The sequence below is a fragment of the Monodelphis domestica genome, chromosome 1 (assembly GCF_027887165.1).
Source record: "Monodelphis domestica isolate mMonDom1 chromosome 1, mMonDom1.pri, whole genome shotgun sequence".
In the NCBI taxonomy this organism is placed as follows: domain Eukaryota; kingdom Metazoa; phylum Chordata; class Mammalia; order Didelphimorphia; family Didelphidae; genus Monodelphis; species Monodelphis domestica.
In genome coordinates this window covers 509,091,954-509,114,533 of record NC_077227.1, presented here as the reverse complement: position 1 = coordinate 509,114,533, position 22,580 = coordinate 509,091,954, and the positions used below count along the sequence as shown (strand labels likewise).

The 22,580-nt window shown below is 40.2% G+C and overlaps 1 protein-coding gene across 2 annotated transcripts in view; it reads left to right on the top strand.

Annotated features, from left to right (window-relative positions):
- The window catches only part of LOC103101392 (WAP four-disulfide core domain protein 5-like), a 58,201-nt gene that overhangs the window by 20,972 nt on the left and 14,649 nt on the right, over positions 1-22,580 (top strand). Inside the window, exons 3-4 of one of the 2 annotated variants that reach the window (XM_007475827.3) lie at positions 2,301-2,459; positions 5,824-6,183. The exons of the other annotated variant lie outside the window; for it this stretch is intronic. Of the exons in view, the coding sequence (XP_007475889.2) occupies positions 2,301-2,459; positions 5,824-5,828 (164 nt within the window). The 3' untranslated portion in view covers positions 5,829-6,183. Of the gene's footprint in view, positions 1-2,300; positions 2,460-5,823; positions 6,184-22,580 lie in introns of those variants that run through there. 2 annotated transcript variants of the gene reach the window in all.

Sequence of the window (22,580 nt, the reverse complement as noted above, 5' to 3'; positions counted from 1 at the left end):
GACAAGAAAAACAGCTTCTGCTTTTGAGGAACTTACCTAACACATACAAGAGAATTGTGGTGAGAGGTACTTAGCAAGAAATGGCATGATTTTGAAATAGCTGGGAAATGGAATGGAGGCGAAGCTTAGCTATTAGAGCTCAGGTTCTAGGGCAGAGGCCAGGTTCTAACAAGAAGAGGATAAGGAGGATGGCAAAAGGGCAGGTGTTGTTCAGTTATATGCTTCGCTAATGTTGCATACCGGTGCACGTGTGTGTCCTTGCACATGTATGCGCACATAAGATGTCTCTGTGCGAACATACACATGTGAATGCACCTGCATGGACTTATGTGTGTAGGTATGCATGTGCACATGTATGTGCATGTTTGTTTGCATTTGAGTGGTGTTACTTTGGTGGCATTGCTTGTTCACTTACCAATCGCTAGTATATGCATATAGTTAGGGTATTTGCTTTTATGTAATGCTGCAAATGTCATTTTGTGATGAGACATTTTTGCATTAGAATTTGCATTAATATCTTTCTGTTTAAGCCAGTATATATATACCCTCCAGGCATTTTTTTTTGCATTATTGTTATATGCTGCTCACATCTAATGCCAAGTTTAGTAGGTCTGGTTTCTTGAATAGAAATGTTATTTTATGAATATTTGAAAAATGAAGACTGAAATGCATCATAATTGCTGTATCACAGATGTAAAGACACACAAGGGTCTCTTGATATTGGGAGAAAAATAAGGACATAGGAGCAGCTAGACAGTACAGTGGATAGAGTGCCAGGTCTGGAGATAGGAGGTCCTGGGTTCAAATGTGACCTCAGACACTTCCTATCTGTGTGACCCACTCCAGTAGCCCCAGCCCTCAACATGAAGTCCGGGACCCTCCTTTTCTTCATGGCATTCTGTGCCTTTGTGCTTCTGACATCTTCTGGAATGGTGAATTCGAATTCTGACAGTACAGGAGGGATCAGGGCTAGGGTTGGTCTGCAGAATGGAAGATTAGGGACTTCTTTTGTCTCACTAGAACTGAGTTGCCTGGGGTAGGAAGCTTTGGCCCTCTGCATGCAGAGTGGATGAAAACAGAAAATGCCAACATCTCTCCCGTCCCTCACCTCTGTCACAGACTTCTTACCCCTGTCCCATTTCCTAAGTAGAGATGGTGTTTGAGAAGGTTCTAAGGGCCCAGGATTCCAAAGCCACAGCCATATTCTGTGTCTGCCTCTGTCTTTCTCTGTTACTCTGACTCTACCTTACTCTTTATCTTAGTCATACTCTCTGCTTCTCCATCCATCACTTTCTTTTCTTATTTTTTAATGTTTTTTCAATTACATGTAGAAATATATTTTTGGTAAGGACTAGGCAATGGGAGTTAAGTGATAGAAATACTTTTTTACAGTTGTTTTCAGACTTTGTGCAATACAAATTCTTTCCCTCCCTCCCTCCTCCCTGAGATAATAAATAACCTGATATAGGCTCATCTCTTTCTGTTTCTTTTTCTTACTTTCTAGCCCATTATCTTTCCATCATTTTAACTCTCGGTGTCTCATTCTCCTACTTCATCCTTTGTCAATGTTTCTTTCTCTGCCCCTCAGACATTTTTTTGCCCTTGTCATTCTGTTTCTGCGTCTTTCTCAGAAAGTAGAGAATTGATTGTTCTTTGAGTTGAGAGACCCCAGTTTAAGTCCTGGTTCCTCTATTTATTTAAGTGAGTTATTCAACTTTTTTGAGTCTCAGTTTTCTCATCTACAAAATGGGAAAATTATGCTTTCAATACTTACTTAATTGGGTAGATGTAGGAAAAGTCCTTTATAAACTTTTTAGTTCTATGGGAATAAAAGCTATTGTATCACCCCTTTCTCATCCTTTCTCTCTCTTCTATGATATCTCTTTGTATCTCTCCCTCGTGCTGCTTTTCTTTGGAAATCATGATTTTCCCTGCTGTACTTTTAAAAGAACGACTTCTCCATGCTCAGGATTGGGTAAACTGTCCCTTGCTCACAGAGTGTCCCCAACCATGCTCTCTCCCCAACTTAAGTCCCAGAACCTTCCCTTGGCTTATAGGATCATAAGATTTAGAGATGGAAGGAATCTCATTTTACCCAGAGGAAACAGGGTGGAGAAGTTGCTGGCCATATTCACAGAGTTAGTAAATAAATAAATAAAATAAATGAATCTGGATTTTAGGAGACAAGTACCCATGTAAATGTTCCCTTTCCCCTATGAACAGTCTGAACCCTTTTTCCATGGGCGTAGTTGGGAGTTTAGCCTAGGGCCCATATTCTAATCTCTGTCCTCCTTTTCCAGATAATAAACCAGGGGAGTGCCCACCAGACCCTTACCGCTGCATTAGGGGAGAATCACCACAATGTGCCAATGATTCTAATTGCCTCCAAAATAAGAAATGCTGCTATTTTCATTGTGGTTTCAAGTGTGTAGACCCCAGCAGCACAAAGGACCATAAAGGTAAGGAGGTTCTGGTGCTGGGGTGAAGGAAGCTAGAAGTACCTGGGCCTAAGGAGGCTTCTCCCAGGTAGGGATGGGTGTAGCTAGGGCTTCCCATGGAGTCCTCATTGCAATAGCACCCAGGGAGTGAATGGACAGTTTTGTGGATATAGACTGAAAAATGGGAAGAAGAGGCCAGCCCCTAAGAAGAAGAGTCCCAGAGACTGCGGAGGTCAGAAGCAGGAGAGGGGATTTCATCCTAGGAAGTAGGGAAGTGGGACAGGGCAGGAAGTGGGGTGATGTGCTCCAGATGTAGATTGTGTTGTGGCTCCAGATATTAGTATGTCAAATCTCCTGAGACCAGAGAGAAGTGCTGTGGGTTCAGCCCACTCAGAAGGGCAGGAGATGGGAGGTCTAGGGGTAATTCATAGGGCCCAGAGCCAGATTTTCTCTGGTCAACCCACCAAGGAGGATAAGAGTGGGGCATCTCAAGTTGAGCTTGGATTTGGAGGGAAGTACCTTGGAAACTTGCCCAAGGTTACCAAGCTATGGTTTAGGCCATTAGGGAAGGAGTCTTGGGGTCATTCTGCTGATTTTCCCATGTCCTGCCTTTACTGGCTGCAGCAAAGATAAAGCTAGTTTTTTCCCCCTTCCTTCCTTGTTTCCTTCCTTCCTTCCTTCCTTCCTTTCTGTCTCTCTTCCTTTCTGTCTCTTTCTCTCTCTCTCTCTCTCTCTCTCTCTCTCTCTCTCTCTCTCTCTCTCTCTCTCTCTCTCTCTCTCTTCCTTTCTCTCTCTGTCTCTCTCTCTGTCTCTCTGTCTCTCTCTCTCTGTCTCTCTCTTTCTCTCTTTCCTTTGTCTTTGTCTCACACTTTCTCACAGTGTTAATACCTCATTGTCCATCTGTTGTCTCCTGTTCTACCTAATGGTGCTTCCTGGGAGGACTGGCCTATCCTCCTTGTTCAAGGTCAGGCTGGGCTCAGTGCCTCCTGCACTAGAGCCTCTCCCTTCCTGGTCCCTTCCTTCTACCCTGAGGATCATAGGATTTAGAGCTGGGCTGGAGCTGAGAGAACATCTAGCCCAACCCTGTTTCAACAGAAGAAAAACAATGGGGAAGCAACTTTCCCAGAGTCATGGTGGTAATTATAGAGATGAGCCTGATTCTTGGGGAAAGTCCCTTGTGTGAGACTGCTTTCATCTGCCTTAGGAATCCAGGCTCCCCAAAAATCTCCATAGAAACTCAGGCTTCATCTATGTCCTCACTCCTTTGGCCTCCTTCTCCAGAATGCAGCAAGACAGGGACCTGCCTGCTTCTCCTACCCATCCTCCATGTCTTTATACTGAAGCCAATGAGTACCACCCACATAGCCTGGAAGGGTTCAGAAAGACAGCAATGTTATTATCACTGGGACACCAGGGGTGTGAGCCCTGAGGAGAGGAAGGACTGAAACCAGGGTATCCTGGCCAGGCAGGGATGAGCAGGGAAGAAATAGGACCACAGATTCCAGAGGATGAGCTAATGGAGACGAGAGGAAGGAAAGACAGACTAACTGGGGCAAATTCCAATGGGGGAGGTAATAATGACACCTAAAAGTAGGGACAGAGTCTGTCCAAAATAAACACATGGTAGTTTGGGGAGGGAGTGCACCAGCAGCTAGGGTGGTCAGGCAAGGCTTCATTTAGAAGATGATGCTGGAGCTGAGTCTTATTGGAAAGCATGGATCGCAAAAGGTGGGTGGGTGGGGGGGAGAAGGTACATTCTGGTGCAAAGGCCTGGAGATGGGATATTTGTGTGTCTGTTTGAGTAGGCTTATATGGCTAGATCCAAGAATAGAAGGAAGGAAGTAAAGAATAAGACTGAAAATGTAGGAAAGGGCCAGATTGTAGAAAACATTTAAATGTTCAGAGGAACTTATATATGATCCTGGAGGCAATAGAGATTCTTTGTGATTTACTGAGGGAGAGGTAGGGTAACATGGCCCAACCTTGTACCTTTAGGAAAGATATTTTGGTCCCAGAGGCCTCTTGGGAAGGAGAGAGACCAGGGATTCTACTCCACCAGGTGGGGAGCTGGGGACTCAGAACAGGATGCTCCCTGGGGAAAGGTAGTGTTAGAGCCAGCTTGAAAGAATGGATTGTTAAATTTTCAGTACAAGCATTGCTGTTTAGTTGTTCAGTCATATCTAACTCTTCTTCAGCCAAAGATACGGGAGTGGTTTGCCATTTTCTTCTCTAGTGCATTAAGGCAAATAGAGGTTAATGGACTTGCCTTGGGTCACATAGCTAATGTGTATCTGAGGCTAGACTTGAACTCAGGTCTTCCTGATTCCAGGTCCTGGAAATAAGCAAATGCTATAAACCAGAGCTTGAATTATTGTTTTGTTGATTAGTTAGACTTAAGAAAATGATTGAGAAAGTGTTAAAAATGCAGATTATACTTAAAAGCATGTTTGACTTATCTTTCCCCCCCCCCTCCCCAGAAAGCATAGTGTTAAATGTTTATAAGCATGTGCCTAGCTCTGGGGAAGCCTTTTTTCAATTGTCCAGCCCTTCCTCCCCAATTTCATCAAAGCCAGTGTTACATGCTCAAACCCCCAAGGACCTGTGAAGGAGATAGACAGTGTGAGGGCCCCTTGAAGTGCTGAACGGGAGGGTGTGGGAGAGTCTGCATGACCCCAGAAGGTATGGTATCCATGGAACCTCAGCAACCCTCCAAACTCTCCACATTCAGCTGCTCTCTCTGTCCCATATCCTTCATCCTCCCTTCTTATTCCCTCTCCCCAAAGCAGGAGCCTCCATCCAGATCTCCCTGCCCCTTATCTATTAGCAAGGAGTTCTATTTCCTGGTCCCTACCTTATTGATCCTATGCCAAGGTCTTTGTCCCAAGCCAATCCGTGATCAATTGAGGAATTGTAGGCACATTTGACCTCTGCTAAACATTCTCTTCCCTGCTGATTTCATTGTGCCCAGGTGGCAATGTGGTGTGGTGGAAAGAGCACTTAATTTGGAGAAGAAATTCAGAAGAGCTGGACTTGAATCCCAGCTGAATCATCCATTGACCTTGCTTGAAAAATTGAGGAGGAAGGGTGTGATTTTTCCAACTGGAGCTTTATGAGATCCATCGCTATTTTCAGGGTCTACTGATCCATAGTCTCTGCAAGAAGGGACTCCCTTCTAAATTAAATACTCCTTGCCCAGATCTAAGTACAATTAATCCCTTTCCCCTATATCTTTGACTGTTAGGATTCTTGCTCTCAGAACAACCTGGTCCTCTGTTCTCTCCTGTGTAGAGATGCTAAAAATCCAAGGAATTGGGCTTCACCTTTGAGGTGGAGAAAAGGGCAGTTTAGAATTATGAGTTCCTGATCTGGTTTTTTTTTTCCTTAGGTTGATTCCTTCTCAGAACATATATTTGGATTCCACGATGGCAATACACATTCTCTCTCTGGCCATTATGGAAGAGCATCTCCCATGGGCCAGACCAATGACCAAGAACTCCTGGATGGTGGAGGGCCCTGTCTTCTTTTTTTGTTACCTCAAGCAAAATGCTCCAGGCTTGGTAAAGGCCTGGTTTCAGCTTTTATCCTTAGAGCCCCACTTGGTATTGGGCTTCCCAAGTAATAGGGACTGATTGAACCCTTGTTGTTGTCACTCTTACCCCATAATCTTTAGTGCAAAATAAAACACACCCTGTGAAGGAGGACACAAATATCTTCCATTCAATAAAATGCAAGTTCTTTGATGTCAGTGATTATTTCCTTTTGTCTTTGTTTCCTAGCCTAGCAGAATCTCTGGTACATTATACACACATAATACATAATTGATAACTGATTGGGATTTATGTATCAACCTGGGTCTTCTAGCAAGATTGGCTTCTATAGTTATAGACCTTTACCTAAAAGAGTTGGAAAGGGAGCAATTATCCAGAGATTGACCCAACTCCAATTGGCTGAATCAGAGCCCTTTCCAAGGATTCAGTCTCTGATATCTCCCTTAGGCATAGAGGATCACAGAGGGGAAGCAACACTTCTCATTCTATCCTCTGCTTCTTAAAAAAAAATTGTGAACCCTTACTTTCCATCTTGGATTCAATGCTGTGTATTGGTTCCAACACAGAAGAGAGGTAAGGGCTAGGCAATGGGGATTAAGTGACTTTCCCAGGGTCATTCAGCTAGGAAGTGTCTGAGGTCAGATTTGAACCCAGGACCTTCCATATTCTATCACTTTTGAAAGGTTTTTTTTTTTGCCTGATTCACAGAAGGCATCATTTATTAACCAAGAAAACTCCAAGTATGTTGGAAGGAATATTTTATAGTCTGAATATGGATTGCTCCCACCAGCCTTGTAGTTAGGGGAGGGCTCAGAGAGTGGTCTGAGTGGTGAGTGGTGGGTGGCCAGCATAGACATCTAGAGACCCGAATTCTAGTCTCAGATTTGCCATCAACCTGTTTCCTCAGGTAAGACCCTCCCTCTCTAGGATACTTAGCTTCCTTTCTTGTAAAATGAACACATAGTAATTTCTAAGGTGTCCTCTGACCACCAGCTCTAAAGTGATGTGTTCATTTGATAATCAGGGAAGGCTTTCATGAAGAGGTGAGTTTGGAGACAGGTTTTAGAGGAAAGGCCATATAAACTGGCCAAGAATTTGGAAAAGCAAAAGTTTGGTGGTGGGGCTGTTTTAAGTGGGTTGTAGGGTCTAGAACCAATTAGAGCAAATTACAATGTCTTCTCGACTCCCTCCAAACTCAAACATACACAGACAAACCACTGTTGATATCTAGTTAGCATGAAGATAAAAGGTGAATCTGGTTGGGGTTGGGAGGGAAGGGAAGGCAGAGCAGCTTTTCCCTGTCTTGGTCCTTGGTAATAATTAGTGGGATTGTGCTGGAATAATCACACACATGTAGATAATTTATTATATACTATTATAATATATTATCATATTAATATTACATAACAATATAAAATATTTTAATTATATATATATGTGGGTCTTTGGAGAATTTTTGGTTTGCTTATTTTTAAATAGCAACAAAAGTCTCCCCAAGTCACTGAGTTGATGGGAAGGCTTCTCTAGAAAGGGATGATCTAGAGCAGGACATGAATCCAGCCCAACAGAGGTGTCTATCCTTCCCCATACCCTTCTCTGAAAGCATTTGTATGATCCCAATTCTCTTCTCTCACTACTCAATCCGAGATCTCCCAACACTCTCATAGGAGTCCAAACAGATTAGTCTAAGAGAATTCTCAGCAGCTGCCATCAGTAACCTACCAAGAACAATCCCATTTTTTACCAAGACTTTAGGTTTAGAAAGCACTTTCTTCATTTCCACCAAATAAGACAGGTATTACAAATATTTGCCCTATTTTATATTATATATATATATTATATATATATAACCATACCCAGTCATTACCTGCCTGCCCCATATCTATCTCAACTTAGCAGAGATTTGCAGGTTGGCTCCCTAAGGAGGGGACTACTCTCCTACATTTTGAAGGAGTCCTCTGTGGCTCTATACTCCCCAAACTAAGGTTTAGCAAATCCTCACCATTGAGCTTATAGATAATAATCACCTAGTAGACCCAATCATCTCAGAACAAAAGCACTGACAAACCTGGCACAGGTAGAACAGTGGCTGTAAAACATCCCCCACCCACACACTTGGGGTACACTTCCTGCCCTCATTCCCTGCCCCCACAAATATTTACAGTGTCCATGGGAAAAGGAGGCATACACTCTGGAGACCCATCTGTCTCTGCTCCTTACTGGATACTGTCTCCTACTGGATGAGCAGCTCCCCCCTCCTCCCAATTGTGGCTATTGGAGTAAGGAGGAGATGAAATCAATTATCCCCCTGATCCCCTCTGGTAAATGTTCTGAAGTCTTCTAGGGCTATTCCATACAGTTGTACCCTGTATCAAATTGCACAGCTGTCTGCAACTGACTTTAGGACTTGGAAGAACTTGTTTTTTAATAAACCTCTTGGGAATGGCTGAACAAGTTGTGGTATATAATTTTAATGGAATATTATTGTGGTCATAAGTAATGACCAACAAGACAATCACAAAAAACCTGGAAAGACTTATATGAAATGATACAAAGTGAAATGAGCAGAACCAGAAGAATTTTGCACATAGTAGCAGTGATATTGTATGATGACCAGCTGTGAATGACTTACTTCTATTATCAGTGATACAAGGATCTGGGACTCAAGGACCAAGGGACTCATGACAAAAAAAGGTTCTCTACTGCTATAGAAGGAACTGATGGAGTCTGAATGCAGATGGAAGCATGCCATTCTTCCCTTTATTTCCTCCATCAATTTTTTTCTAGAGTAAACAACATGTGTCTTCTAACTGTAGCAGTTAAAATTAGTTTCTCTGCTAGAAGTATTATATTTTTAGAGGTTTATTAATGATTAAGAATTAAAGAAAATACAAAATAAGAAAGCACGTGTCTAGGCCCAGAGAGCCCATTCACAACCACTCACATCTTGCCTGCTAGGTAGAGAGCTGCGTGTGCTCAGAAGCGGAAGTAGGAAGAGAGCTCAATAGGCTTTATAGCCAGTTAAATAGAAATTTTGATCTCGCCCAGGTGGAAATCTCAGTGAGATTAGAGGGCATCTCGGGAACTAGAGCAAGGACTTCTGGGGATTGAAGTCCAGGGTTCATTTCACAGCATGATGAACATGGAAATATGTATTGTATGATAACATATATACAACCTATATCATATTATTTTCCATCTTGGGAAGGCAGGAAGAGTGGGAGGGAGGGATACAGGACGGATTGCAAAATATTGAACAACAATTAAAAATTGTATTGATGTGTAAAAAAATGAAATAAAACAAAAAACAAAAAATCTTCCAGGGCTTGGCCAGTCTTCAGTTGGTCACAATGCCAAGTTCCTTTTGTGAAAAGGAAAACTGAATCAAGCTTTGGGCCTTTCTTCCATTCAGGTGGAACTGACAGCAGTTGGAATGTTGGAATGAAGATATTGACAATGATGACAGTTGGTGGTGGGGAGGGGTGACTTAGAGAGTGACAGTTGCTCTCAAGGTTTCTCTTTCCTGGCCCTCAGACTGGAAGGAGCACTCTCTCCATGTCTTTGGATAGAAGTACTTCTAATCCTGGATATTTCCCAACTGTGTCCTCTACCTGGATTCCTGTGACCATGTCATCGAAAAAAGGTATTTAAGCAGAGTGTTTTGAACTGTAAGATCTGTCTTTAGGGGCACTAACCTGAAGATAGGCCCAACCAGCTCTGACGGTCAGAATCTTTTCTTTCTCTTGCTGTCCACTGCTAAGACTTTGAATTTAAGAAAGCTAGCATATATTAGCATATACAGGAATAAAAGAAACCCTCCACGAGCCTTTGAGGCCTGGCCTCAGCTCAAAAGAGACTCAAACCCAATATGGGGAAAAATATAGGGAACCCCTCTTCCTTCAACCATGATACCTTCCTGATCCAAACTTGTCATTAAATTCATCTTGATTTAAATAACCTGTAGTCAGATAGGAGGACTATCATTTCAAGGGGACATAGAGAGAACAGACCCTAAGGACAGCCATTAAACCATAAATGGTCCTTATCGGACTCCTCCCAATTGACCTTGTTGGGGGGAGGCTTGTCCCTCAGGAGGGTCTGTGCTTACCTGCTCTGGGATATCTTCAACATCAGTCAATAGAGAAGACATTCCCTCAGGCTATCATAGTTGGTCCATTTTTCAGGAACCCCATTTTTTTTTTTGATAGGATAGGGCAGGCAACCCCTATGATTTTCCTTAAGGCGGAAAATGAGGATAATGGAATACAAGGTGGTTGAGGAGATTAAGATAGAGAATGCAGGCCGAGATGGTTACAGCCTCGGGGAAGGAGAAGGTCAAGAAGAGAGAGACATAGTCATAGAGGAGCCCAGTGGAGCTCCATGGAAGGGAGAAAGGCCAAGAGGAAGTTCATGGGATTGCCTCTGAATTTATTCATGTCCTGCTTGGGCGGTACTCCCAAGGACGTAGTAACCACATCACAAAGTATAGACAATTAAGATTGGGTGGCAAGGTAGAGGGAACACCTTTGGGCGTGTACATTGCAAACCGAGCTTTTCCGGGGAATTGACTCCGAGCATGCTAATGAGTTTGTCTTAGCCAAGGGCCACATGGCCAGGTCAAGGAGGAACCCCATTTTTCAAAGAAAACCTCTCAGCAGGGGATATCTCTCTCCTTCTACCTCACCAGCAGCCATATTCCCTCTGTCCCTTCAAATCCTCCATTCCCTGTTACACCTTCCTTATCCCCTGTACTTCTTCAATTCTCCACAATTCCTTATTACACTTTTCTATTTCAATCATACTCTGTCAAAGGATACTAGGTATAATTATACCTTTGTGTTCCTTTCACATATTAATACGTTGTTACCTCTGTTCCCTGCTGTTTACTTTGCATAATACATCAACTAAATTAGAGGGTAGGAGGTGGGAAATACAAACTCCTCTCCCCCTTCCTCACTTCTCTGGCTTATATGGTGTCAGGCTTGCTTCTGCAAATGCCATATGGATGCACCACACTTAATTCTACATAAGAAGTATTTGGGAATGCTCAAGTAGCCCAAGCTTTTTGTGTTGACTTCTTCATTAACCCTAAAGAATTTAATCTGCTAGAGTCCAAAATCAAAATAGTCCAGACCTTAGCACTCTCACCCCACTGGGCTTTCTTGGGGGAATAAATCTTTTCCCTTTTCTAATTCTTATTTATTCAATGATAGAGCTGGAGTATTCAAGACCAACACTCTTTTTGTACAGAGGAGATCAGTGCTCAGAGAAATAATGTGACTTAAGGTGAATTTCAAAACTGCTCAACCCTGTTCAAACCATTCTTTAGAGGATGGAATTTGGCTATTCCCTGATCAATAACAATAGAGATACTTGGAATGACAGAATCAGGTCTTGGAAACTACAATCTCCACCCTACTCAGGGACACAGGATTTAGGAAGGGCTGCAGCAAAGCTCAAGATTTAATTATTTGAGAATATGACCTTCAACAGACATGTGCAAAGGGGACAGACCTCTGGGCAGTCCTGGGTTAAGCTAGAGCCACCATTGGCACAGGTGAGACACAGGAAGTGAGGTAGAGGAGAGCTGAGGAGGCTGGGACTTCCTGTGTGGAGGGAGAGTGTGGTAGTTGGAGCCTGGTGCTTGAAGTGGAGGCCTGAGACTGTTTCTCCATTTTGGTCACGTGAGTGATAGGGACTGATCTCTTTTCTTTGCCTCTGCTATCCAAGGCCTTGGGCCTTTGGCCCAGCCTAAGCAGAGGGGGTATTTAAGCCCTATTCCCTTCTCTCCCCTTTCTCTCTCTCCCTCCCTCCCTCCCTCTCTCTCTCTCTCTCTCTCTCTCTCTCTCTCTCTCTCTCTCTCTCTCTCTCTCTCTCTCCCTCTAATACCTTTCTTCCTCCTGTTAGTAATTAAAAACGCCATAAAAGGTTGACTGCTGACTTGACTTTTCATTTAGGAATTACATAGCTGAATTCCTTGGTGACCTTAAATTAATATATATCAGTCTTTTAATGTGATTTCCATCTCACACTTACTAAAAGTCAAACAATTAATGAGGGAGAGTTGAAACTTGAACCCAGGTCTCTTGACTTTTGGTCTAGAGTTCTTTCTACTATACTAAATTGTTTCCTTATCCTATCTCTTCCTTCTCTGCTCTTTCCCCTGAATACCAGGATTGTCTTGGGAAATGAGCCCTTTCTTTTCTTCATCTTTTTATATACCCATCTCTCAAGAGCAAAGTATCCAAGGTTCAAGGATGTCCAAAATGATTCAACGAGGCAAGAGAATATGTTTGCCTGTGACCCCTGATCAATAGAGTTGGTTTTTTTCCCTTGAGTTGGGAATGACAAGTACCTAACCAGTTAGGAAATTCTCATGGCTCAGCCTTCTGGATAACCTAGAAGGAATAGAGATGCTGGGGAACCCAATTCCAGCAAGATGATATAGGGGGGAGCATTTCCCTGGGACATAAGATTTAAGTAGATTCTTGGTGCTGGCCCTATTATTTCCTGGCCAGGTGATCAAGGGCAAATCATAGGCATTCTTTGGGTCTCAATTTCCTCATTCATGACAAGGAAGATAGATTATAAACTCTCTTTTCAGGTAATTGGTATTTTTCCTAGGATGCTGTGGAATTATCTCCACCATTCATACCAGTGAATAGGTATTTTTACACTAATATGTAGGAGAAGAGAAAAGAAATGAAATGGTAGCATAAAAGGAGGAGGAATGGATCACAGTAGTAAAAAGTGGCAAGTATGATGGTTCCTCAGATGGAAAGAAAAGCCTCCATGATTCTTGGCAAAGCAGATTTCAAGACTACAGATAAATGTCCAGGTGTATGTGTGGGACCCTTTGAGTGACTTCAAAAGGTTGACTTTTTCCCAACCCTGCCCTGCTTCGATCTTTTCCTGCAAATGGCAGACATTTTATTCTTCAATACATGTTATTTTTTAAACTCTATTCATGACTTCATTGAATTTGTGTCAAAAGTCATTTTTCCTTGATATAAAAAACCATGACCTACCCCAAATTCTTTGTAATGTAGATCTGAATATTTATTCTGTATTGGAGAATGTATGAAAATGGTTACTTGGAAATACACAAAATTTAAGTAGGTCTGAGATGTAAATCTTTCTTGTGGGGGGTTCCACAAGTTACAAGTATGAAATGGTGATGATTTTTATTACGAATGGCCCCCTTTAGCTCATAAAATATCAAAGAGATGGCTCAGTTGGGAAAAATTCACCCTAAGCTAAAGTTACGAGTTCCATTGTTGTAACAAGAGCTGGGTGTTTTAGGCCTTAGGTATCTCAGGCAAATCTCTTGATGCTGAGCAAGGGGTAGAGTTCGGAGTACAGACCAAAATGAAGGCCACACTTGGGTCTACCCAGAGGAAGGAAAAAGGCGCAGTCTGGAGGTTTCTTCCAACTATCACATTCCATGATTCTATGAATCTGTTCCTCCCCTTTACTTTTGGGGGAGGGAATTAAAAAACAACAAAAGAGCAAGAGCTCAGATAAACTTTGCCCACAGCTACACCTGCTGGTGTAAAGTGAGTTATTGACTGAGTTATTCTGGACACAGGGAGTCTGAGACACACCTTGCATGCATGGAAGTTCTGGTGAAATCTGGAGATGACGGATACATGGGCTTGCTCTTTAACTTTTTTCTCTCTCCTGAATGGCTAAGGAGCTGTCTTTTTCTTTGTGGGTTGTGGGATGTGGGTATAGGAGGAGAGTGGTGGGGATAGATGTGTGACCAAACACAAGAGCACTCCTTGCCTTTTTCAGTCTTTTTCTCAATTGCCTCAGAACTTACAACCAGTGGCAAGGGACCTTAGAACATAGGAAATGCAGAGGGCTTTAGAGATCCTTTTGTCCAATTCCTTAACTTTACAGAAGAGGAAAATGAGAACCAGAGGGAAAAAATGATTCATCCATTGTCCCCAAAGTGAGAAGGTAGTAGAACCCTAAATCTGCCCTACACTTTTGGGGAAGTTCAGTAAATATAAAAAAACAGGGAAGTACAGTAAAAACAGTACACTACTCCTCTTGAAGTATCTCTTTGAGGTCTGGACTTTCTCTTCTTTAGTCCCTAAGCATTAGTTGTAATAGCTTCCCAGACCAAATTTTTGGTGTTATATCAATCAAATCAGACAAGAAATCTGATCAAAACACAATCAAAATACAGATTGTTGAGGGGAGCTGGGTGGCTTAGTGGATAGACAGTCAGGCCTGAAGAGAGGAGGTCCTGGGGTCGATATTTCCTAATTGGGCCACCCTGGACAAATCACTTAACCCCCATTGCCTAGTCCTTCCCATTCTTCTTTCTTGGAATAATACTTAATATTCATATTCATTCTCAGGTGTATGATAAAGGCTTAAGGGGAAAAAAAGAGTGCTTCTTAAATTGACATTAACTTCTCCATCATTCAACTTCTGGAGTTCATCTATTTCATTGTTCCCCTCAGATTCAAGTTTTAGTAAGGGAAGAAACTTTAGTTTGTTACCTATAACTGTCCTGTGATTAAATGAGCAAATTGTTATGTTCATATGTTTTGGCAAATATAAAATTCTGAACCTGGTTTTTAGAACTTGTTACTGGAACATGCTCAAGGCCTTTGTATCTCATTAGAAACATTTATATTTGACACATATAATCATCTGCTATTGATATTTTCTCAAAAAATTTATTCTAGATTTTCACTTGTCATTTAGTTATTCATCCTAGTTACTCGACCCCTTCCTTAGGAGGATGAGATCTTGCTAAAGATCTTCTCCTCTCCATGAGCATGTAGATAACAACAGTATTTGTGAGTAGATGCCTCCTGTGCCTTAGTTTAAGGACCACCCAGATGAATTTACTTAAGACATGCTTATTTTACTCTAATTGCAACAAAGGGCTGTGACAGGGTGTCTGAAAGGGCTATGATTGTCTGAAGAGACTAAGTAGCTAGTTCCAGATTGTTTCAAATGAATTGTCTACAATAAAACATGTTCAGTTAGTAATCGTGTTCAAACAAAATAGACATTCTAGCCACATAGACCACTACGATCAAGTTCTCTTCAGACTTTTGCATGGTTTGCTTGCACTTGAGGGAATGTTCTATATAAGAGTTTATTTTAAGGACCTAATCTTACACATAAATACATAACTATCAGTCAACAGATGAGAGGCCCCAGTGCATCTTTTTAGTAGTTTAGGCTATAGAAACAACTATAATTTCAGATTGCAAAACTTAGATCTCACATACCTTTATTTTAAATAGTAGCTTAGATATGTTCTAGCATTAGCCTATGAAATAAGGATTTAATCTACTGACCACCTGCTATGCTTATAGACATTTCCTACAAAAGGAAAAATAGAGGCATAGCTTGTAGCTAGGGAATTTGCAAAGTTGATTGATAGCCCTCAAGCCAAGATTCTGCAGAGCTGGCTGGGTCGGGATTCTAAACTGGTTGGGCATCTAACAACTTCTCTCTGAAGCTGGGATTGAGACACAGAGGCTGTGAGTCTGAGAGTCTCCCTGAAGAAATTATCTTTGAAGCTGCCTGACTTGGATTATCCTCAAGAAAAAGGTTGAGTGTGAGCTCTCCATTCACTCTGGTGGACAGAAGTGATTTGGGTGAGAACTTCCTCCCTTTCTGGATCTTGTAAGGACCCTACCTCTGGACTCTTCAGTTTGACCCTACCAAGGACTCTGGAATTTGTGAGAATCTGGGCCCCTTTTGGACTTTAATTTTGCTTACCCTTTAGTTAGTTAGGTTAAGCTTAGATTCGAAACCGTAGTTAGTTAAATATCTGGGTGGGTAATAGTCAGTTGGTCCATCATCCCCTGCCATCCCCTTCCCTTTTAGTTAATAAAACTGTTTTTACAATTGTGTGCTCCTTTCTTCCCCTTCCCCCAGATCCCCTATAATAAGTTATAGTAAGGGGAAAATGTTTGCCTAACCTGACATCACTTCCAGGTAAGAATCATATAAACAGCAATTGTATTGAAAGAATGCCATAGGCAGGCTTAGAATTTTAGACAGGTGGGAAAACTTTCCATTCAAGAGGAAATGTCACCCTGGGGAAATCAAGTCATCAGGGTCCTACATCAGCCCATGCCAAAGGTTGCTCTCTCTACTTTTCCCTGAGACGAAGCTGAGACAAAGCTCCACTTGGAATTTATAGACTTTACCCCATAGGGCTGCTGACATTATGGATCATTGAATCAATAGCATTTCTCAAAAATCATTCCTGGAATCAGACTCAGAATAATACTAATTATAGCCCCATGAGATTTTTATCTCAATTATCAAGTTTCACTAATCATGCTTAGGACTATATATAAACTACTCCTATGTCATAATAATAAATCAATTCATTGATTTTAAAAAAAAGGTACCAGACCTTCCAAAAATCACCTAACATTCTGTTCTTTTCATTCCACTTCTTCAGTTTAAACTCATCCTGGTATAAAAACAATTAGCAAAATAATTATAATCTATAATGTCACATAGACAGTTAATGTAGGATAATTTACTCAAATAGAACTTCTCAGAAGAAACTGATAATTATTTGCAGACTGACCCCTACAACAAAATAAAATCTCTAATACTAGAGACTAGTAAGACTATATTGGTCAAAAATGTAGCTTCAGGGGCACCTAAGTGGCTCGGTGGATGGAGAGCCACGCCTGGAGATAGGAGGTCCTGGGTTCAAATTTGACCTCAGATACTTCTTACCTGTGTGATCCTAGGTAAATCACTTATCCCCGAATGCCTTACCTCTCTCTTCTACCTTGGAACTGATACTTAGTATTGATTCTAAGACAGAAGGGAAGGGTTAAAAAAAAAACCATAACTTCAGTAGAGACCATTCCATATAAAACAAAAAATAGTTCTATAATATAAACAAATCTCTAATCACTCCCTCCCTTCTCTTGTCAAGGAGTGTTTACAACTGGGGAAAGGATTCATTTTTCTGAGTAAAGCAATACTCAAATTCTTTTATAGAGCTGATCCTGCTCAGGCAAAACAGATTGTTCCAAGAGTGCTGGCAGGTTTACAAATATAGAGATTTATACAAGCTCTTTCTCCCTCTTAAATCCACTTATCCATAAAGTAAGAAGCATTATTATTCCCTTTTAAAAATGTAACCAATTAAATGCTTTAATTTTATGACAATAGCCCATAGTAATTTCACTAGTAACTTCACAATTTTCATAAGTGAAAGCCAAATAATTTCAGATGAAACTTAACTGTAGGCAAACTTGGAAGTTTCCAGTTTCTTAAATTACAGTACTTCAGAATATTACAACATGTGATCAGTAGGACTGACAAAATAACATCACAGTTTTTAAATATTTAAGTTCGCAATGTAATAACATCAAGATAAAAAAAAGAGAAGCTGCTTTCCTAATAGCATATCTGATAACAACAGCTAACCAAATTTCACAACACAAGAAATTTAGAAACATGATAATAATATTCATGTTATGAATTTAACAACATGAAACAAAATCCAATACTAATCAAATGAATAAATTAGTCATATATATTTCTAAATTACTTGACATAGAAAATCATTCATCTTATTGAACATAGCTTTAATATAGCTAAGCACATTTAGATGGAACTTACTTAACATAAATTAATTTGTGGTGTGAGTTGATTCATAAACTTTCCTATCCTACCTAGGTGTGATACTAGCTCTCCCACTTCTGAATTTCATAGCTTTCACTTTTAAACATTATAGAATTGTAAGAATTTACCTATTATATTTACTGTGAGTTACTAATTATCATTAAAGGGCTTTTCCAAGTTTAAGCCCTGTGATACTAATCTTTTATTATTAAAAAGAAATGTTTAACAGAGAAGTATGTGGCTGGGTGTGAAGCTGGAAAAACAAGATGGCTTTATGACTCTTAAAAAACTCAGATTAGCAAAAAGAAGATATGCATAGAAAAAATAATGGCTTTTCTTTGCCACTTCAAACATTAGAAGTTTCTTTGAGTGATGAGATCAAAACAATGATTATTCTATGTAACTATCACCTTCAGCAGAATTCCAGTTAAGTTCCAGATAATTTAATGAAGTTGGATTACACATAAAAAGTATCTATTAAGATGAAATAAATTAATACAAAATAAAAAAGCAGAACTAAAACAAACATATAACCATATCTGAATAAGAAGTCTCTGACTTTTCAGATAAAGCAATGAAAAAGGAAACCATTGGGAAACCATTATTACAATCCTAATGAAATAAAATACTCTTAACAAAATAGCAGCTTTAACATAACTTTATTTTTTCATTTAAATTTTTTTTCTTTATTTTATTCCAGTAATGAATTTACACATAAGTTTTCCAAGGTTAAATGATCCATGTTGTCTCCCTTTCCCCTTCCCTCACCCTTCCCAAAATTGACAAGCAATTCCACTGTTATACATGTATTATCACTCAAAATCTATTAAATAACTCTTTAATAGCTGAGTTTATAACCTAACAGTATCTAAATGACAATAGAAGTCATTTTTCTAACTCTGTTGGTGTAACCAAGTTTCACAATGTAAACATAATTAATTTTACAATATGTTGGGTGTCATTTATTTTGAAAAGGACGAAGGACATCATAGGGTCTTGAATTATACCTGAATTGGATTTAAGTGAGGCAAAAAATGTGGAAGAGATACCTATATTTCTTTCCAAACCACCCAAAAAGCCTTCTTGTCCTCAACCTCTTACTTGCCCTGAGGATAAGAGATGGGTTGGAAACTAGAGGGGCAGTGGAAGCTTTGAATTCCCTCTCCTGGCCTATTTCAGTAAAACCCTAAACTTTTCTTAAAAAAAAAAAAAAAAACTTCCTTTTTACTTGCTCAATTCCTAGTCTCTGTATTACTTTCTTTCTTTTTAAATCCTTACCTTCTATCTTACAATCGCTACTATGTATTGGTTCTAAGGCAGAATAGTGCTAAGGGTTAGGCAATGGGTCACCCAGCTAGGAAGTGTCTGAGGCCAGATTTGACCCTAGGATCTCCCATGTCTAGGCCTGGCTCTCAATCCACTGAGCCACCAAGTTTCCCCGTCTATATTTCAATAATAACCCAGACTATCTTCACTTTACTGAATTTTTCCTCTATAATTTTAGCACATATTGTTGTTAAACAAAACCAATGACTTACCAAAACTTTTGCTTTCCTAAATTATATAGTTTATTTCAATTCAAGTGACCCTTTTTACTAATTTCTCTATGACAACTAAATTCGGTTAAAATTACTGCTTGATTAGTTACAATTCAGATGTTCTCTTGGAGATTAAAGCTCGTCAAAACTCTCTCATTCTTTCAGAAAGGGATAGAAAATACATTGCCCGTTCCTAATTCCTATATAAAGAAGTCTGTGGGGAAAATGTTTTAAATATTCATTAAAATGTCCTTTGTAATTACCCAAAATTCTTAAACCATAATCTTTTAAGGCAGGAGGACTGTTGGGGCTTATATTCCTGTTAAAGCACACGAGGAAGGGTTCTGAGTTCTTTCAGCCCTAGTTAATAGCTTACAAAAACTCCAGATTGATCAAAGAACAATTATGATCTGTTATGCCTTTGACAGAAATCAAAAGACATTTTTCTAAATTAAAGCATTTGTCTAGCTTAAAACATACACCCCTCTTCTCTTTTCTGTTTACTTACTCTTTGCTTTTCAGAACCTGGAGAGAGTTAGTACTTTGTATTTTCCAACTCTTGACATGTCTTATACAGATAGTTCTTAGGATAATAACATATAGCTTAAACATTAATTGTTGACATTCTAAATTGATTGTATTTAAGGTCACAACAGAGAAAACTTGATCAAAGTCTACCTTAAAGAACAAAAACTCACTTTTGCAGTTTTAAAGACATTGCTCTGATGTTGGATATTGAGTGGACAGCTATGGGGACAAAATCAGGGAGCAAGGAATGGTATCCCCAAATCTGCTTAAGAGATCTTGGTAGTTCACAGGGAAATTTAGACCTAGAGAGAAAGAAGTATTATACAAAAAGGGCACTCATGGAAGCCATGTTAGAGGATAATTTAGGAATTTACTGAGGCTACCTTGAAATCTCCAACAACATTTAAAATTTCGAGGCTCTGGAATCTAGTGACTGTATCTACAACTTTATAGGGTTAGGCAGACAACTGAGGTCAGGATTTCAGTTTCTGGTGGGACAAATTTTTTTCCCCTAAATCCAATAAATTTCAATATATCTCCAAGTCACTTCCTTAAATAAATGTCCCCTTTTCAGAAACCAGGTAAGTGTTCACATTTACAATTCTGTTCAAGAAGCCAGACAGTACCCAAGATTCAAAATGAACAGAAGAATCTATAAACTTTTGTTTTGGCGTCCAATTAAAACTGGACTTGTAAACTTTTAGCATTCAAGATCATTTTCTAATGAAAGTTTTAGTCTTAAAAGAAGGAAGAGAACACCCTCTAGCTCAGGGGTCCCCAAACTTTTACACAGGGGGCCAGTTCATTGTCCCTCAGACTGTTGGAGGACTGGACTATAAAAAAACAACTATGAACAAATCCCTGGGCAGCAGTATTCACAGTGTGGAATCCCCTCCCCCAGATCGGCACTCACCATGCTGGCTTTCCATTGTGCAGACACATAATTCTTTTCACATTGCCTCGTTCTCATTCAGTTACTCTCATAACAAGGTGCCATGCAAAGGATTATGTTACCAGAAGTAGTACTGTACGTGATCGATGCTGTACTTTGAGGTGCCGCCACATACAGTATTCCAGGATACAGATGCATCCTGTGCTCCTCTCACTGACCACCAATGAAAGAGGTGCTCTTTCCGGAAGTGTGGTAGGGGTCAGATAAATGGCTTCAGGGGGCCACATGTGGCCCTCAGGCCGTAGTTTGGCGACCTCTGCTCTAGCTGTTGCTTTTCTGAGTTAAGACAAAATTTCTTTCCATACATCTTAAATTAGTCAATTAGCATTTATTAAGTTCTTTATCAATAGAAGGGGTAGTTATTAAACTTCTAAAATTGGTAGAAAGGGGTATGAAGAGATATCTGGAGAGAAACGGGCTAAGATCCTGGTGTTTGGGGAAAAAAAGAGAAAAAAATCTTTGATATCTACAGCCCTCAATCCCCCCCCCCCCCTTCAATGCATTATTGCTCCTCAGGGAACTCTTACCATCATTTCCCTTTTGACTTTTAAGTCTCTTTATCTCTCTTGTTTTAAACCCTTAACTTCTGTTTAGAATTAACACTCCTTGTAGAGAGAAACTAATTTCTACCTGCCTCAGTCTCCCCTAAATTTTAATCAGTACAAAGTATGTTAGTATTAGGTTTTTTAAAAATCCTCACTTGAAGACTTTTAGAGAATTGGAAATATGCATTTAGCTGCTATTGCCTAATAACTTTCCTATGTGCCTCAGAACAGAATGTAATTGTATTATTAGTATTTCCCAGTGTGTTGAAAGATCAGTGCCCTGATTGAAATGTAATGCTTTAATTTTCCAAAAGTTCCACATTACTTCTAAATCATAGCTTGAATAAACCAAAATGTATGCTAGAGGAAAAAGAAAGGAAGGAAGGAAGGAAGGAAGGAAGGAAGGAAGGAAGGAAGGAAGGAAGGAAGGAAGGAAGGAAGGGAGGGAGGGAGGAAGGGAGGGAAGGAGGAAGGGAAGGAGGGAGGAAGGGAGGGAGGGAGGAAGAGGGAAAGAAAGAGAGAGAGAAAGAAAGAAAGAAAGAAAGAAAGAAAGAAAGAAAGAAAGAAAGAAAGAAAGAAAGAAAGAAAGAAAGAAAGAAAGAAAGAAAGAAAGAAAGAAAGAAAGAAAGAAAGAAAGAAAGAAAGAAAGAAAGAAAGAAAGAAAGAAAGAAAGAAAGGAAGGAAGGAAGGAAGGAAGGAAGGAAGGAAGAAAGAAAGGAAGGAAGGAAGGAAGAAAGGGAGGGAGGAAGGAAGGAAGGAAGGAAGGAAGGAAGGAAGGAAGGAATAAAGAGATACAGAAATCAGGAGAGGAGAAAGATAACAAGAGGGTGAAGATACAGCCAGCAAAGAGGGCTTTGAAATCTCAGGGCTGTCTGCTGGGGATCCTTTGAGCTGCAATTGATGGAGTGTCTCCTTAACAGGAGGTCAGGTACCACAAGGGGATTATATAAAGGAAGCTGCAAAGACTGAGTAGTTAGGTAAAGATGAAGGAACTGAAGGAAGGAAGAAGGAAGGGGACTAAAGAGGAGGACAGGTTGGAAAGCTGGAAGTGGGGATGGAAGAGATATGTAGGGTTGAAGGAGTGGGAAAGGAAGGTAATAAAGTGAGGTAGAAAATTTAGAGAGATATTGAGCAGGTGCCAACAGATAATTGGATTTTAGTGATAGAATCAGTTAATCTGCTCCATAAATGCCAATATTCTAGTTTTTTGAGATTTTTATCTGCTATGATTAATCTTAAACCTTTAAGTTTTTGATAAGCAAAAGTTCCAAAATGAGAAGAATCCACCAGCTTTATTTTTCTCCTGTTTTAGACTAGATATTATAAAACATAATCACTAGGTTGTTGTTGTTGTTGTTTTGTCATCCTGGCTATTGGGAGCTCTCTCTTACATGATA